The following is an 18,416-nucleotide window of genomic DNA, read 5'->3' as shown; positions in this document are numbered from 1 at the left end:
TTTTGTTAGAAGAAAATGTAGAGAGTAGATCTTGCCTCCAGATTATGTCCTGGCCTGTCATAATATAAGAGAGACAATAGCTCCCACCATGTCATACACATGAGCCCTTGTAGATCTAATTTCTCAGTTGTTGCTGTTTGTTAAATGTTTTCTTTATTATTTTCCTATATATTATTATCGTTGCTCAACATATTGTTAATTTATGTAATACTTCATATACATTGCTTTGCAACAGTGGCAACCACCCATTCATGCCAACAAAGTATTTATTGAATCAGGAGAGAGAGAGAGAGAGAGAGAGAGAGAGAGAGAGAGAGAGAGAGAGAGAGGAGAGATGAAGAGAGAGAGAGAGAGAGAGAGAGAGAGAGAGAGAGAGAGACGAGAGAGAGAGAGAGAGAGAGAGAGAGAGAGAGAGAGAGAGAGAGAGAGAGAGAGAGAGAGAGTTGTGTGATTCTATCCTACCATGATATAAACTCAACAAAAAAAGAAACGTCCCTTTTTCAGGACCCCTGTCTTTCAAAGATAATTTGTAAAAATCTAAATAATCTTCACAGATCCTTCATTGTAAAGGTTTTAAACACGGTTTCCCATGCTTGTTCAATGAACCATAAACAATTAATGAACATGCACCTGTGGAACGGTCGTTAAGATACTAACAGCTTACAGACGGTAGGCAATTAAGGTCACAGTTATGAAAACTTAGGACACTAAAGAGGCCTTTCTACTGACCAAAAGAAAGATGCCCAGGGTCCCTGCTCATCTGCGTGAACGTGCCTTTTGCATGCTGCGAGGAGACATGAGGACTGCAGATGTGGCCAGGACAATAAATTGCAATGTCTGTACTGTGAGACGCCTAAGACAGAGCTACAGGGAGACAGGAACGGACAGCTGATCGTCCCTCACAGTGGCAGACCACGTGTAGCAACACCTGCACAGGATCGGTACATCCGAATATCACACCTGCGGGACAGGTACAGGATTGGCAACAACAACTGCCCGAGTTACACCAGGAACGCACAATCCCTTCATCAGTGCTGAAACTGTCCACAATAGGCTGAGAGAGGCTGGACTGAGGGCTTGTAGGCCTGTTGTAAGACAGGTCCTCACCAGACATCACCGGCAACAACGTCGCCTATGGGCACAAACCCACCGTCGCTGGACCAGACAGGACTGGCAAAAAGTGCTCTTCACAGACGAGTCGCGGTTTTGTCTCACCAGGGGTGATGGTTGGATTCGCGTTTAACGTCGAAGGAATGAGCGTTACACCGAGGCCTGTACTCTGGAGCGGGGATCAATTTGGAGGTGGAGGGTCCGTCATGGTCTGGGGCGGTGTGTCACAGCATCATCGGGCTGAGCTTGTTACCATTGCAGGCAATCTCAACGCAAGACATCCTCCTCCCTCATGTGGTACTCTTCCTGCAGGCTCATCCTGACATGACCCACCAGCATGACAATACCACCAGCCATACTGCTCGTTCTGTGCGTGATTTTCTGCAAGACAGGAATGTCAGTGTTCTGCCATGGCCAGCGAAGAGCCCGGATCTCAATCCCATTGAGCACGTCTGGGACTTGTTGGATCGGAGGGTGAGGGCTAGGGCCATTCCCCCCAAAAATGTCTGGGAACTTGCAGGTGCCTTGGTGGAAGAGTGGGGTAACATCGCACAGCAAGAACTGGCAAATCTGGTGCAGTCCATGAGGAGGAGATGCACTGCAGTACTTAATGCAGCTGGTGGCCACACCAGATACTGACTGTTACTTTTGATTTTGACCCCCCCTTTGTTCAGGGACACATTATTCAATTTCTGTTAGTCACATGTCTGTGGAACTTGTTCAGTTTATGTCTCAGTTGTTGAATCTTGTTATGGTCATACAATATGTTAAGTTTACTGAAAATAAACACAGTTGACAGTGAGAGTTTCTTTTTTTGCTGAGTTTATATGCCAGCGTTGGCAGATACATCTTCTTTACAGCCAATCAATGTGCCATCGCACTCAACCACTCTCCCCACACATCTCTCCACCATTAATATACTGGGTCTATATTTGATGTGTGACTCGTGTGAATGTCTAAGTACATGCAGCAGGTATGTAACATGTGTGTAAATGGTTGGCCCCCGGTGTGTCATTGTTGTGTTATGATTGTGTAGTGGTTGGCTCGTGTTAGTAATCTGTTTCATTCCAGGTGTGTTCATGCACATGGTTTGACACAGCTTTAGGGATTACACAGCTGCTTTTTATGTGCTCTGACAACAGCTTAACAGTGTGTGTGTATGTGTGTGTATGTTTTTGTGTTTAAATATATAAACTTATCCTGGTCTCAATATCTAGCATCAGCTTTGTCAGTATACATTTGCAATTTGCATGTTGTTGGTGTGTGTGTGTCATGCGTACCTCTCGGTGCGGTTGGACTGGCGTCGGCAAGGCACGGTGTTGCGTACGCAGGTGCCCGTGTCTGGGTCCACGTTTTCTACGATGACGAAGGGCCTCTCCTCCAGAGTGGCTACCGTCAGGTGGCGGTCATCTGATACCGTCTCGAGAAAAGTGCCATAGCGAGGCCACACCGGGTAACGCACCTGGAGGATACCCCGCTCTAATGTACCCACCTGGGGGAGGGGGAGGGGGCAGGAGAGGAGAGAGAGAGAGAGAGAGAGAGAGAGAGAGAGAGAGAGAGAGAGAGAGAGAGAGAGAGAGAGAGAGAGAGAGAGAGAGAGAGGGGGGGGTGGTAGGAGGAAGAGTACATGAAAGTGGATAAAACACACACTCAGGGCTGTAGATCTGAGAGAGGCTGATCCAGGTAATCCAGTGGATTTTGACCCTGAGCAGAGCTTTAGAGGACCCAGTGATCTCTGTTAAGAACCTGTCCTCGCTTAACCGTACTGGGGCTCCATTTGTCACCCAGCCTTCTTTCCCTGGAGCTTCCAACTCCATCCCTCCAGTCATAAATCATAGTGTCTGTTCTTTTATATGCAGATGACATTGTATTGATCTCTGAAAGCGAAGATAAGCTTCAAGAAATGTTCAGAGAGTTTTTTTTTTTTTTTTGTGTTGGTGATGTCGGGTCCGGGTGCCAAGGCCGAGGGAACCAGGGATGCCTGAGCTGGCTCGTCAGGCTTCCAAGCCTTCGCTGGCTCGAGAGCTTTCTTGCCTCAGTTGACTCGGCAGGCTCCCACGCCTAAGCCGGCTGGTCAGGCTCCCACGCCTCAGCCGGCTGGTCAGGCTCCCACGCCTCAGCCGGCTCGTCAGGCTCCCACGCCTCAGCCGGCTCGTCAGGCTCCCACGCCTCAGTCGACCCATCAGGCTCGACAGGTTCCCGCTCCTCGGCCGGCTCGTGAGGCTCCCATGCCTCGGCCGACCCATCAGGCTCGACAGGTTCCCGCTCCTCAGCTGGCTTGTCCTGTCACTTCCTCAGTTTCATTCCGGTGTCTGCATTAATGTTGTTTCGTTTTCCGTTGTCCAGACGCTGTCAGTGTTTTGTTCCTGTCGGTTTTTTCAATAAATGTTCGCTACCTGTACTTGCTTCTCGTCTCCCAGTGTCTGTCCTTACAAAAATACAATGCCAAATATACACTGGAGTTGCTTACCAAGACGATATTGAATGTTCCTGAGTGGTCTAGTTACAGTTTTGACTTACATCGGCTTGAAAATGTATGGCAAGACTTGAAAATGTCATTCTAGCAATGATCAACAACCAACTTGGAGAATTTCAAAAAGAATAATGTGCAAATATAATACAATACAGGTGTGCAAAGCACTTAGAGACTTACCCAGAAAAACTCACAGCTGTAATCAAATCAAATTGTATTTTTCACATGCGTCGAATATAACAGGTGTAGACCTTATCGTGAAATGTTTACTTACAAGCCCTTAACCAACAATGCAGTTCAATAAATATTTACTAAATAAACTAAAGTAAAAAATTAAATTAAAAGTAACCCCCAAGCCATAAACAGTCGTATGGCTTGGGGGTAGAAGCTGTTAAGGAGCCTTTTGGACCTAGACTTGGCGCTCCGGTACCGCTTGCCGTGCTGTAGCAGAGAGAACAGTCTATGACTTGGGTGACTGGAGTCTTTGGCAATTCTTTGGGCCTTCCTCTGACACCGCCGCGCATATACAGTACCAGTCAAAAGATTGGACACACCTACTAATTCAAGGATTTTTCTTAATTTTTACTATTTTCTACATTGCAGAATAATAGTGACGACATTACAACTATGAAATAACACATATGGAATCATGTAGTAAACAAGAAAGTGTTAAACAAATCAAAATATATTGTATATTTGATCTTCTTCAAAGTAGCCACCCTTTGCCTTCATGACAGCTTTGCACACTCTTGGCATTCTCTCAACCAGCTTCACGAGGTAGTCACCTGGAATGCATTTCAATTAACATGTATGCCTTCTTAAAAGTTAATTGTGGAATTTCTTTCCTTCTTAAAATGTTTGAGCCAATCAGTTGTGTTGTGACAAGGTAGGAGTGGTATACAGAAGATTGCCCTATTTGGTAAAAGACCAAGTCCATAATATGCAAGAACAGCTCAAATAAGCAAAGAGAAACGACAGTCCATCATTACTTTAAGACATGAAGGTCAGTCAGTCCGGAAAATGTCAAGAACTTTAAAAGTTTCTTCAAGTGCAGTCGCAAAAACCATCAAGCGCTATAATGAAACTGGCTCTCATGAGGACCGCCACAGGAAAGGAAGACCCAGAGTTACCTATGCTGTAGAGGATAAATGTATTAGAGTTAACTGCACCTCAGATTGCAACCCAAAAAAATGCTTCAAAGAGTTCAAGTAACAGACATATCTCAACATCAACTGTTCAGTGGAGACTGAGTTAATCAGGCCTTCATGGTCGAATTGCTGCAAATAAATATGTACTAAAGGACACCAATAATAAGAAGAGACTTGCTTGGGCCAAGAAACACAAGCAATGGAGATTAGACCGGTGAAAATCTGTCCTTTGGTCTGATGAGTCCAAATTTGAGATTTTTGGTTACATCCACCGTGCCTTTGTGAGATGCAGAGTAGGTGATCTCCGCATGTGTGGTTCCCACCGTGAAGCATGAAGGAGGAGGTGTGATGGTGTGGGGGTGTTTTGCTGGTGACACTGTCTGTGATTTATTTAGAATTAACCCACATGGCTACCACAGCATTCTGCAGCCATACGCCATCCCATCTGGTTTGCGCTTAGTGGGACTGTCATTTTGTTTTTCAACAGGACAATGACCCAACACACACCTCCAGACTGTGTAACTGCTATTTGATCAAGGAGACTGATGGAGTGCTGCATCAGATGACATGGCCTCCACAATCACCCGACCACAACCCAATTGAGATGGGGATTCAGAGGGAAGGAAAAGCAGCCAACCGAATTGAGATGGTTTGGGATGAGTCGGACCGCATAGTGAAGGAAAAGTGCTCAGCATATGTGGGAACTCCTTCAAGACTGTTGGAAAAGCATTTCTCATGAAGCTGGTTGAGAGAATGCCAAGACTGTGCAAAGCTGTCATAAAGGCAAAGGGTGGCTAACATCTAAAATATTTTGATGTAACACTTTTTTGGTTACTAGATGATTCAATATGTGTTGTTTCATGGTTTTGATGTCTTCACTATTGTTCTACAATGTAGAAAATAGTTTTAAAAAAAATCTAAAGAAAAACCCTTGAATGAGTAGGTGTGTCCAATCTTTTGACTGGTACTGTAGGTCCTGGATGGCAGGAAGCTTAGCCCCAGTGATGTACTGGGCTGTACGCACTACCCTCTGTAGCGCCTTACGGTCGGATGCCGAGCAGTTGCCATACCAGGCGGTGATGCAACCGGTCAGGATGCTCTCGATGGTGCAGCTGTAGAACTTTTTGAGGATCTTGGGACCCATGCCAAATCTTTTATTTTCAGTCTCCTGAGGGGGAAAAGGTGTTGTCGTGCCCTCTTTACGACTGTCTTGGTGTGTTTGGACCATGATAGTTTGTTGGTGATGTGGACACCAAGGAGCTTGAAACTCTCGACCCGCTCCACTACAGCCCTGTCGATGTGAATGGGGGCCTGTTCGGCCCTCCTTTTCCTGTAGTCCATGATCATCTCCTTTGGCTTGCTCACATTGAGAGAGATGTTGTTGTCCTGGCACCACACTGCCAGGTCTCTGACCTCCTCCCTATAGGCTGTTTTTGGGGGTTTGATATTTATGCCTCTGTAACTTTCTCACTCATCATTATTCACGATTCATTCAGGATTATCCGTAATCATGGTAGCATCCACCTGAATGTAGAAGTGTTTTGAAACATATTCTATTCTTATTTACAATAAAAGTTATTCCGAAATGACACAATACATTATTTACCATTCATTTCTATTGGGAACAAAATAATCTGAAACACAACCAAAACAAACAGCAAATGCATCCAATAAGTTTGTGTATTCACAAGCTTGATGTAATCATTGTGTGCTAGGAATATGGGACCAAATACTACACTTTTGACCACGTTAATACACATACAGTGTAAGTACATTTGTCTCAATTTGTCCCAATAGTAAAATCACCCGCTATGGATGAAAATACCCTCAAATTAAAGCTGACAGTCTGCACTTTAACCTCAAAGTCATTGTATAATTTCAAATCCAGAGTGCTGCAGTACAGAGCCAAAACAAAAAAGGTTTCACTGTCCTAATACTTTTGGAGCGCACTGTATTTCATTTTCAATAAATTAGCAAACGTGTCTAAAACCATGTTTTCACTTTGTCATTATGGGGTATTGTGTGTAGATTGGTGAGAAAAAATATATATTTAATCCATTTTGAATTCAGGCTGTAACAGAACAAAATGTGGAATAAGTCAAAGGTTATGAATACTTTCTGAAGGCACTGTAAATGCCTGCGCCAAAGCCTGCCGTCTTATCCTCCAATGGAGACGTTTCTTTTTAAGTGCCTATTTGTCCTTTTATCCACTGTATTGTGTTTTGTTTGTTTATGCATAGGCTACACGTGTATAGATGATGTAATGTATTATAGACGAAGCCTGTACAATGTTAGTTCATGATTGTTTTTAGTGTCGAAGAACTCAATTTGAGTGATCCACAATGTGGTTGAAATAAAATCTGTATTTTGTATTATTGTATCATTGTGGAGTGACACTTAAATACATTTTTCTAACTCTAACTCTAGTTCTGTTGATTTATAGGCATAAAAAATAGCTACAACACGATTTAAAGCCCCATTAGCAAGTAAATAACCCACATTATTGTGTCTGACTATGAATCTCAGTGCTGTTTTAACTGTTATAAACCTTTCGCAGGCAGTTATTGAAATCAATCACCCCTCCCTCCCTGTCTAGGAGGAAAGAAGTGAGGAAGACAGAGAGACGGTTCCCCCTGACTTAGTTTTAAAAAATGAGATGTGTAGTGCTGTCAGTATGTCAAAAAGAGAGAGAAGGGATGAAAAGGGCATGTCACGTGCACAAACCCACATGTAAGTGCACTATACCACTTTTTCACTAATGAATGAGCTACATGACACTGGAGGTAAGGAGGGGAGAGGGCTGAGGAGAGGGGGAGAGAGGTTTTAAGGAAAGAGTGAGAGTGAGTGTTACAGAGAGAGTGAGACGGTTAAAGGGAAGAGATATGAAAAGAAAAGAAAAGGAAATAAATAGAAGCATGGGGTTGTGAATGAATGTGTTTTGTAGGGAAATCCGGAGCATTGCCAAAACCTCAGCAGCCAGACTTTTTGTTTGTGTTTGAGTTTTCAGACTGTACACACACACATACATGCACACACATGCACACATATGCACACACACACACACACACCCAACCACACACAATGTTATGTTCCTCTATCCTCGTAGGGACCTAAAATTAATTTATATTCAAAATGCTATTTTCCCTAACCCCTAACCCTAAACCTAACCTTAACCCATAATCCAAACCCTAAATCTAATTCCTACCCCTAAACCTAACCACTAACTCCTTACCCTAACACTAATTCTAACCCTAATCTTAATTGTAAACCTAACCCTAAACCTAACCCCTAAGCTTAAAATAGCCTTTGTCCTCATGGGGATGTGGGAAATGTCCCCACGAGGGAGAATTTCTCTTGTTTTACTATCCTTGTGGGGACTTTGGGGGATTTTAGGTACACACAAGGATAGAAGAACCAAACCACACACACACATACATGGTCCAGACACACACACACACACACACACACACACACACACACACACACACACACACACACACTTACACACACAAACACACACATAATCAGTACCTTGTCCCACAGTCTGTCTCTGTCCAATGAGACGATGGCCATGGAGGGGTTGGTCAGGTAGCCATCACTGTTGAACGACAGGTCCTTACGCTCCCATGTCACGTTTAGCATGTGTCTGCAACACACACACACAGATTCAGTATGTTATCGGCACTCACACACACACACACCTGTTTAGTACATGTCTACTTATACGACAAGCACACACACACAGGACGAGAAGGTGTGTGGCTTCACACACTCACCTGAACAGTGTGTTGTTGTTGATGTGTGTAACTGGTGTGTTACAGTCGCTGTGTCCCTCTGGAAGGAACCCTTGATACCTTCTGAAACTATCCGCCCCTTTGGCCACTATGGCCACTCCCTCTCTGACACGTTGCCTCAGGCTCTTCCTCCAGTGGTCAGTGATGACGCCAATCAGTCCTATGGGGAAGCTGATAGGTGGAGGGCTCTCTGTGTTGCCCAACGCGAGGGAGGGGAGGATCCAGATGTACCCAGGCCCCAGTAGACCCACCTCCCCTGCTACCTGGAACAGGTACTGGGCCTCTTCATAGGAACAGTAGGCCAGGAGCACCTGGGAATCAATCTAGAGGGACAGACAGATATAACACTGTAAGTATTATCTAACGTTAACCTCTAAACCTAACGGTAACCTTAACCCTAACTCTAGCTTAATGTCCACATCCCGGTTCAACCCTAACCCTAGTTTCAACCACAACCCTAACCCTAGCTTCATGTCCACATCCCGGTTCAACCCTAGCCCTGGCCTCAACTACAACCCTAACCCTAGTTTCATGACAACATCCCGGTTCAACCATTACCCTAGCTTCAACCCTAACCCTAGCTTCATGTCCACATCCAGGTTAAACCCTAACCCTAAAGAACAGCTACTTGTCCTATATACTATAGGTTGGTGACCACTGCTATAGGATGTCTCTCTCTCTCTCTCTCTCTCTCTCTCTCTCTCTCTCTCTCTCTCTCTCTCTCTCTCTCTCTCTCTCTCTCTCTCTCTCTCTATATATATATATATATATATATCGTTTTAAAGACTTTCTCTCCTACCTGCTGTAACATGCGTTTGGCTCGGACGTCACTGGTTCCGACGGACATCTCCAGAGACAGGATATCCTGTAGCCTCCACAGGAAGTAGGAAGTGTCCGTGTAGGAGTGGACGTAGTCTACAAACGTCTCATATCCCGGCCACATGCTGGTGATGACTACAAAGTCTCCCCAGTCATACTCCTCCATCAACTAGAATATAGACATGATTTAACATATTACATATAAGGGTCGTTCCACTAATAGAGTACATTTTAGGTAGTGTAATTTGGTCCAAAATAACTTTTTATTTCACCTAATTAACATTATGTCATAAAGAGCACATGTTCAAATTAATTTAAAAAAACACCTTTTCCCATCTCAAAAAAAGGATTATAGTAAGTGCCAATGAAGTGCCAAATAAAGTAACAGAGTTGACCGTGACAGGGTTGATGTTTTGATCTTAAATCAGCAATAAATCCACTTGTGACAGGGGGAATGGAAGCTTGTTGTGTGCAACAGGGAGGGGAAATTGAAGGCAAGCTTCACAGAAAAATGAAATTGTTCAAACATTTCTAGCCTATCTATCTATGGGTAATAGAGGTGACGTGTTGTGCTGGACGCGCTCAGTTTTCCACCACAAAACAAAAGGCCAAAAAGAGTAGAACCAGCTCACCTGCTTTTACACTATAATTTGACTATTATATGTACAATGTTTCTTTTGAACAAAATAACTTAAAAATGAATAGTTTCACCATATTGAAACGAGAGTTCCACATAATAGATTTGACCATAAAATGAGGGACAGATGTTAATTGATCACTAATAACATAAATAAATAATAATCTTCAGAAATTACTTTGTCAAAGCTAAAAAATCACTAGGGCTTTAAAATGATGGTGAAAACTTGGAGAAGTGGGTTAAAATCTTCATAGAAGTCGGAGAAACATGACAAGGGACATATCAAAATGCTGAATTTAGGCACTTTAGAGCAGGGTTTCCCAAACTCGGTCCTGGGGCCACGCCTGGGTGCACATTAGTTTTTTTGTCCTAGCACTACACAGCTGATTCAAATAATCAAAGCTTGATGATGAGTAGGTTTGAATCAGCTGTGTAGTGCTAGGGCAAAAACCAAAATGTGCACTGAGGGGGGGCCCTAGGACCAAGTTTGGGAAACCCTGCTTTATCAAGCCTTTATTCATAATAATAATCTGAAGGGCACTTCATTTAATATAACAGGCAATATTGGTGCACAATTTCTACTTGAAATATCAAAGGGATGCAAAATGTAATCGTGGAACAACCCATAAATATAAAATAATATACTGACATTACATTTTAGACCACAGCTTTGCTGAATACTAAATTCTGATTGGCTGAAAGGGGTTTTTATAAGCGAACATTAACTTTCAAATATTATATTATTGTACCTTGAACATGCAGACGATCTGCTGCTCCAGGGAGGCACCCATCTGGAGAAACGTGGAACCCTCAGCCTAAAGGGGGAGGAGTGGGGGGAGAAGGAGAGGGAGTGGAGGAGAGAGAATATGTTAGCTCTACATAATAATACTGTACACTATTCAGGTGAGCACACACACAAACACTCGCACACAGACACACACTCTCTCTTTCTCCTTAACCTATCAAGTAAACATTCTCCACACCCAGAGGTAAATAATGTGTGGTCAATCCTATCGCTGTTATAACACCTAAACACACCTACACACACACACACACACACACACACACACACACACACACACACACACACACACACACACACACACACACACACACACACACACACACACACACACACACACACTCACACTCGTAAACAACGGGCTGTGAGGGTCGATTCTATCTCTGTTAAAGCCGCGCTGTGAACACTGATATATGTGAAACCGTTAAACATTGCCTTCTCAGCAGGCATTCTGTATACAGCTTTGGGTCTACGACTGTGAGCAGACTATATGAGCTGACATAAAGCCTACATAACGATCCTATGAAAATGACATAGCACCTGATGTGATAACACACTGTGAAAAGACAAAACGTGTCTTAGGTTAGCAAACATGGTATCACTTGACTTGTGTGTTAGGGTGGAAGTTTTTCTTTGTCAATACACATAATAATAATAATAATAATAATAATAATAATAATAATAATAATAAAGCACATAACAATGAAAATGTGCGCAGGGAACAACCTACAACTGACACTGATACTTTAAGAACTTGAACGAATGGATAAACCCAATTGACTTTATATCTGTCTTTTTATTATAAAATGTATCACGAATGTAAAATCACACTTTGAAGACATTGTCTAGCATAATATAAAGTACCATATTTTCTGTTACAACAGAAGCTACCTGTATTTTGTGAAACACAAAAATTATCATTTAGAATAAGTGTGTTTGTGTGTACCATGTAAACATGTCTAACAGAACTCTGTATTAATTGTGTAGGTGAGAAACAGTTCCCGAAACAGTCCAAGCAGGGGGTTGCCAAAAGAATAACCAGGTGCTGGAGCGGCGACAGGATCCAACTGTGGTTTACAGGGATCCTTCATCCCACCTGCCCAAGCTTAATCTTCCAGACAACATTGCCACAGAGGAGAGACCTGAGAAAGAGGACCTGGTTAGATTAGAAGACATCACTCCTGGGTTTGTTTTTTATATGCAACCAAATGTCTTCCATTTTCTTTGTTGAGGGGGGACAAACAATGCTTGAATGTTTTTTATTCAATTTTTTGTGACTTAAAATATACTGAACAAAAACATAAACGCTACATGTAAATTGTTGGTCCCATGTTTCAAAATCCCAGAAATTTTCCACACACACAAAAAGCTTATTTCTCTCAAATTGTGTGCACAAATTTGTTTACGTCGCTGTTAGTGAGCATTTCTCCTTCCACCTGACAGGTGTGGCATATCAAGAAGCTGATTAAACAGCATGATCATTACACAGGTGCACCTTGTGCTTGGGACAATAAAAGGCCAATCTAAAATGTGCAACACAATGCCAGCCACAGATGTCTCAAGTTTCGAAGAAGTGTGCGATTGGCATGCTGACTGCAGGAATGTCCACCAGAGCTGTTGCCAGAAAACTGAATGTTATTTCTCTACCATAAGCCGCCTCCATTGTCATTTAAGAGAATTTGGCAGTACATCCAACTGGCCTCACAACCGCAGACCACGCCAGCCCAGGACCTCCACATCCGGCTTCTTCACCTGTGGGATTGTCTTAGACCAGCCACCCGGACAGCTGATGAAACTGTGGGTTTGCACAACTGAAGAATTTCAGCACAAACTGTCAGAAACCATCTCAGGGAAGCTAATTTGCGTGCTTGACCTGACTGCAGTTCGGCGTCGTAATCGACTTCAGTGGGCAAATGCTCACCTTCGATTGCCACTGGCATGCTGGAGAAGTGTGCTCTTCACGGACGAATCCCGGTTTCAACTGTACCACGTAGATGACAGACAGAGTGTTTGGCGGTGTGTGGGTGAGCTGTTTGCTGATGTCAATGTTGTGAACAGAATGCCCCATGGTGGCGGTGGGATTATGGTATGGGCAGGCATAAGCTACGGAATGCATAGAGATACCGTGATGAGATCCTGAGGCCCATTGTCGTGCCATTCATCCGCCGCCATAACCTCATGTCGCAAGGATCTGTACACAATTCCTGGAAGCTGAAAATGCCCCAGTTCTTTCATGGCCTGCATACTCATCAGACATGTCACCTATTTAGCATGTTTGGGATGCTCTGGATCGACACATACAACAGCGTGTTCCAGTTCCCGCCAATATGCCTGATCAACTCTATGAGCACCATTCTGAGAAGTGGCGGAGCGACGCTCTGGTGTGCTCTGGAAGCACTACACCCTGCAGTCCGCTTGTCACGCCCTGACTCTGGGGACTCTTATTTGTTGAGTCAGGGTGTGACTTTCTATGTTCTATGTTGTATTTTCTAGGTTTAGATCTAGTACGTCTAGATCTATGTTGGCCAGTGTGGTTCCCAATCAGAGGCAGCTGTCGCTCGTTGTCTCTGATTGGGGACCATACTTAGGCAGCCTATTGGCACTAGTGGGTTGTGGGATCTTGTTCCGTGTTAGGTATGTTGTTTGTGTACCTTGGACTTCACGTTTCATTTCTTGTTTTGTCGTTGGGTTTATAAGTCAAATAAACATGTATGCATATCACGCTGCGCCTTGGTCTGACCCGTTCATGAACGAACGTGACACCGCTGCACCGAACGAGCAATTGAAGTGTAGCTAACTCTTTTGCCTTATGCAAAATTTGGTGATAGAAATTAGATAATGATAAATTAGATAATGTGTTTTATGAAAATCTGGGAATATTTGTCCAAGGAAACATTTCTGGTAGGTTTCAGGGAATGTAAATCAGTTTGGATGGGAGACGTTTAACATGGGATTGAGTGAAGTAGCAGCAAATATATTAAATGAGCAACTAATAAGCATGGAGAGCCTCACAATTTTGATGAAATTACCTTATATCTTTAAGTCTAATAAGGCTATTTACTTAATTTTGTAGTTATTCATCAGAAGCACGCTTTTTTGTAAGTACACTACATGACCAAACGTATATGGACACATGGAGTTGGTCCCCCGTTTGCTGCTATAACAGCCTCCACTCTTCTGGGAAGGCTTTACACTAAATGTTGGAACATTGCTGCGGGGACTTGCTTCCATTCAGCCACAAGAGCATTAGTGATGTTGGGCACTGATGTTGGGCGATTAGGCCTGGCTCGCAGTGGCCACACCGATCTCGACAAACCATTTATGTATGGACCTCGCTTTGCTGAAACAGGAAAGGGCCTTCCCCAAACTGTTGCCACAAAGTTGGAAGCACAGAATCTAACTGTCCTCTCCAAGTTTAGCTGGAATTTAGCCCGAAAGGATTTGAGAAATATGATTGGTTGACGATAGGCTTATGACATTGGCCTACTGTCTCATCTTGCGCTGCGCAGAATATCAGATCTCAACAACGATTGGAGAAGTGTTTAATCATCACCATTAGGCTTAGGCTACCACATCCTCATCATTAATATTTCATAAGCCAACGTGACTGCAAGAGACAGGTTGGAACGTCTCACTGAAATACGGGACAAATCAACCTTTTGTTCTAAATTTGATTGTGTTGATAAAATGCAGGACATAATTGTTTGGTTGCAGGATGCAGGACAAAGGACCAAAATGCGGGACTGTCCTGCACAATCCGGGACATGTGGTCACCCTAACCACATGCCCCGTGTACCTTCAAAATTATTTGGCAATCATAATTTATTCGAAAAACTGTTTCCATCCCTTATTTGTTGCAATAAAGAAAGTTTGACGAAAGAAAAATCCACTCCTGGGAAACTGATCAAAATGTTGTCGATCTTTAGAACATTTCTCCTATATCTGCCATTTCCATTGCACATCGCAATGATTTGTTTTTGCGACATTGCTTTTATCTAATTAACCTGGGTCAATGGAAACCTGCCTATTGACTGAATTCACCTGTATTCCTACACTTTGTACTTCAAAGTCAATCTCAGCTCTGTTATAAATATACCCGTGCTTAATTTGAGCCGTGGCACCTCTCTGTTTTGGACTGTTTAGTTCCGGAACCTATTTGCCAGGATCCGGTACCTCTTGTGGCATGAAACATAATTTTCCTGCTCCCTAAAAATGTTATGCCTAATGTAATGTGAAAACATAGATTTTCAACCAGTGCCTGATATTCTAAGAATTTATTCGGGTTGGGCCAGCCCGGGTTTATGATTTGCGCAACATTGTAGCCTAGAGACTAGTGGCAGTTGCTGTGGTGCGAGAGAGAAGCATGACTGTAGCCTATCTCTCACAGAATCAGAATCAGATTAACTTTCTATGATCTCCTTCCCTCTCTCTGCTCTGATAGACATGAGCCTGCAACAATCATCATTTATTTCCTTATAGAATCATAGCCATGGGAAGGGTGCTGGTGGTGCTGCAGCACCCCTGATAAATTGAAATACATTTGCCACATTTATAGAATTAATGCCATCTGTTCAGAAATAAATTAAATTATTTCAGAATACTACACCAGGAGTAGGCCTATAATTTAGCCAGAGGATCAATAGCTTTATTTTTTTTTCAATAGCCTATCTGTGGATTGTGTGTAGCCCAATCACAAGGCATTGCCTACAGTCAGGAACTTGTGGCAAATCTGTCAGTGAACAGCATGCAGCGAAAACAGGCCTTTCACAATATTTAAAATACAATCATGGGATAGCACAGGTTGGAAAGTAAATGGCTCCTGCTGAAACAAAAATTGTTATCTGGCTGTAACTAGGCCTATTGAGCGAACAGCATTGTTTTTACAAACTAAAACGAGAGAGATAGGCTTTTGGCACGAGCTCATCGGTCAGTGAAACTGGAAAGCTTTTTAAGGACTATAATTTCCTCCTCATATTGTACAATATGTGTGTCTCCTCCACACACCTAGGCCTAGGCTATTGATGGATTCAAGATGAGGTCATTTTTAATGATCTCTCATTCTCAGTTTGTCAGTGTCAAAGTAGCCTGACATTTCAAGAACCTGTGCGGTATTAAAAAATATCCTGCTAAAGTTTCCAGTCGTGTAAAATTACATAGAATTGCATGAAATGCGTTTATAAAAGGCCCAATAATATGCTCCACCAACATTAGACAACTGTACTAGAAAACCCTCAAATTGCTGAGATAAGTTAATTAAATCAATGATGAGAAATTAGTCAGATTAACTGATAACTTAAATAGCAGTGTACATGGCACTATTTTGCTAAGTGCAGAGATGTATTATAGGTAATGAATGTGCAGGGGACTTATGAGAATGCTGCAGACTTCGTGGTGCAGCAGAACGAGCAGTGTTTCCCAAACGCAGAAGTTGTGAGTTCAAAACCCAGGTGAGGTCTATTTGAAAAGTCAGTACTAAGTGATCATGTCAAATCTAATCATATTGTCATTGATTAAAAAAATTTGTTACACTATTTTAGCAGAACAGCATCCCACTTACCTTAAAACCCCCTGGGGACCATCACGTGATGTCCTGACTACATCTTCCAAATGTCTTAACATGGTCCTCAATGAAGTCCTGGTAACTTAAAGGGAACTTAAAGGGAACTACACAATGGGACACTCTCTCTTTCTCTTTGTGAGCATCACTTCCTAGAGCCTAAAATGACTGCTCTAGACCTCTGCAGGATTATGCCAGGACACACACAGGGACACACACACACTCACAAATCTTGTCTCTCTCTCTCTCTCTCCCAGGCTATGAACTGTCACATAGAGACATAATGAGTTGCATGGCAGGGTTTTGTAATATGACAGGAGATGGTCAAAGCGGTTACAACTCACACACTCCACACATAGTCCTCTATTCACCCTGGAGACACACAGCAGGGCAGGTCTTTGTTCTGGATTTGGGGACTGTGAAAAGACCCCTCGTGGCATGTCTGGTGGGGTAAGTGTGTGTGTCAGAGTTGTGTGTAAATTGACTATGAGGGGTTAGAGAGCAGAATATAAGAGAAAGGGGGAGAGGGGTGGGGGGACAGGAACTGAGTTTAATCTGTACTACATAAGATATTACATACATGATTATGTACTGTACATGTGTACATTATACAGGAGCAGAGCTCTGTGTGAACTCATGTTTCCATACAGTAGCACCATTTGCGTGTAATAATCCCACCAGCACAGTCGATCACACAAAACTATTATATGTCACCATAACATTTAACAAACACTCTTATTCAGAGGGCCATCGACAGATTTGACCCAGAGACCTTTCAGTTACTAGCCCAACGCTCTTAACCGCTAGGCTACCTGCAGTCTGTAAAATGTAGAAACCTAGATGCCCAACTAACCAGTGAACAGGAGAAACAAGGTCAGGGTGTACAAGGCACCAAGACCCAGATATCTGATCTACTGAATGTAGAAGTCTGGAACGATGCCATAGGATCGTCGTGAAGGAAGGTAACGCAAAGGATGGAATTCACAAGCGCAGATGAAGCCCTAATCAAGCTACAAGAAACCTTCTCAGAAACCTTCCCAGTTGAAGGAGGAGAGCCCCCTGCCTGCTATGAGAAGAGGACAAAGTAGGAAATAACAATGGCTACAATAGGCTACATACAGTGATGCCTAAACCCAGCTTAAATCAAATGTTATCGTAAATTGAGACAATATCCTTTCCACCTCCCGCAATATAATCTATACTCTACTTTCCATAAGTAACTGCTCTTCTCTACAAAGTAAAGATAGAAGTAGCTGATGCCAATGGGCTACATGGACACTGAAAAGACAATTCAAAGGGGGAAATATGGCATGTACTGTATGTCAAAAACGGATCTATGTGCGTTTGCGTGTGTGTGTGGGAGTGTGTGTGTGTGTGTGTGTGTGTGTGTGTGTGTGTGTGTGTGTGTGTGTATATATGAATAAGAGTGTGAGGGAAGAGTGAGGGATGGTGAATATGAATATGTGTCAGAGGGTGGGAGAGAATGGGTGGATGGATCCATAGGGTATATGTTGGGCGGGAATGAATGAGGACGGAAGAGTAAGTCGATGGATGGATGGGTGTAAGTGTGTCAGAGAGGTAGGAAGGGTGGGAAAAGATGGGTAGGTTTTTTGGGTAGGTTTAAATGTGACTATTAAAACCTACTGAAACCAAAAACCGTGGACAGAAGGCAGCATTCACGCAAAACTGAAAGCGCGAACCACCGCATTTAACCACGGCAAGGTGACTGGGAATATGGTGGAATACAAACAGTGTAGTTATTCCCTCCGTAAGGCAATCAAACAGGCAAAATGTCCGAACAGCGACAAAGTGGAGTCGCAATTCAACGGCTGAGACACGAGACGTAGAGTACCAGTAAAAAGTTTGGACACACCTACTCATTCATGGATTTTTCTTTATTTTTACTATGATTTCTTATATTGTAGAATAATAGTGAAGACATCAAAACTATGAAATAACACATATGGAATCATGTAGTAACCAAAAAAGTGTTAAACAAATCAAAATATATTTTATATTTGAGATTCTCCAAATAGCCACCCTTTGCCTTGATGACAGCTTTGCACACTCTTGGCA

General features: G+C 43.0%; 1 protein-coding gene across 1 annotated transcript in view; it reads right to left on the bottom strand.

The window, feature by feature from the left end:
* Positions 1-18,416, bottom strand: part of LOC311100554 (glutamate receptor ionotropic, NMDA 2C-like) — a gene marked incomplete at both ends in the record, with an annotated part of 63,749 nt that overhangs the window by 22,798 nt on the left and 22,535 nt on the right. The window contains 5 exons of the mRNA XM_084141460.1: positions 2,391-2,602; positions 8,263-8,377; positions 8,508-8,848; positions 9,325-9,513; positions 10,731-10,796. Coding sequence (XP_083997586.1) covers positions 2,391-2,602; positions 8,263-8,377; positions 8,508-8,848; positions 9,325-9,513; positions 10,731-10,796 — 923 coding nt within the window. The remainder of the gene's footprint in view (positions 1-2,390; positions 2,603-8,262; positions 8,378-8,507; positions 8,849-9,324; positions 9,514-10,730; positions 10,797-18,416) is intronic.

This window comes from Coregonus lavaretus (genome assembly GCF_964263955.1).
Source record: "Coregonus lavaretus genome assembly, chromosome: 25".
Taxonomy (NCBI): domain Eukaryota; kingdom Metazoa; phylum Chordata; class Actinopteri; order Salmoniformes; family Salmonidae; genus Coregonus; species Coregonus lavaretus.
The sequence above is the reverse complement of the archived record's forward strand: the minus strand, read 5'-3'. Positions and strand labels throughout refer to the sequence as shown.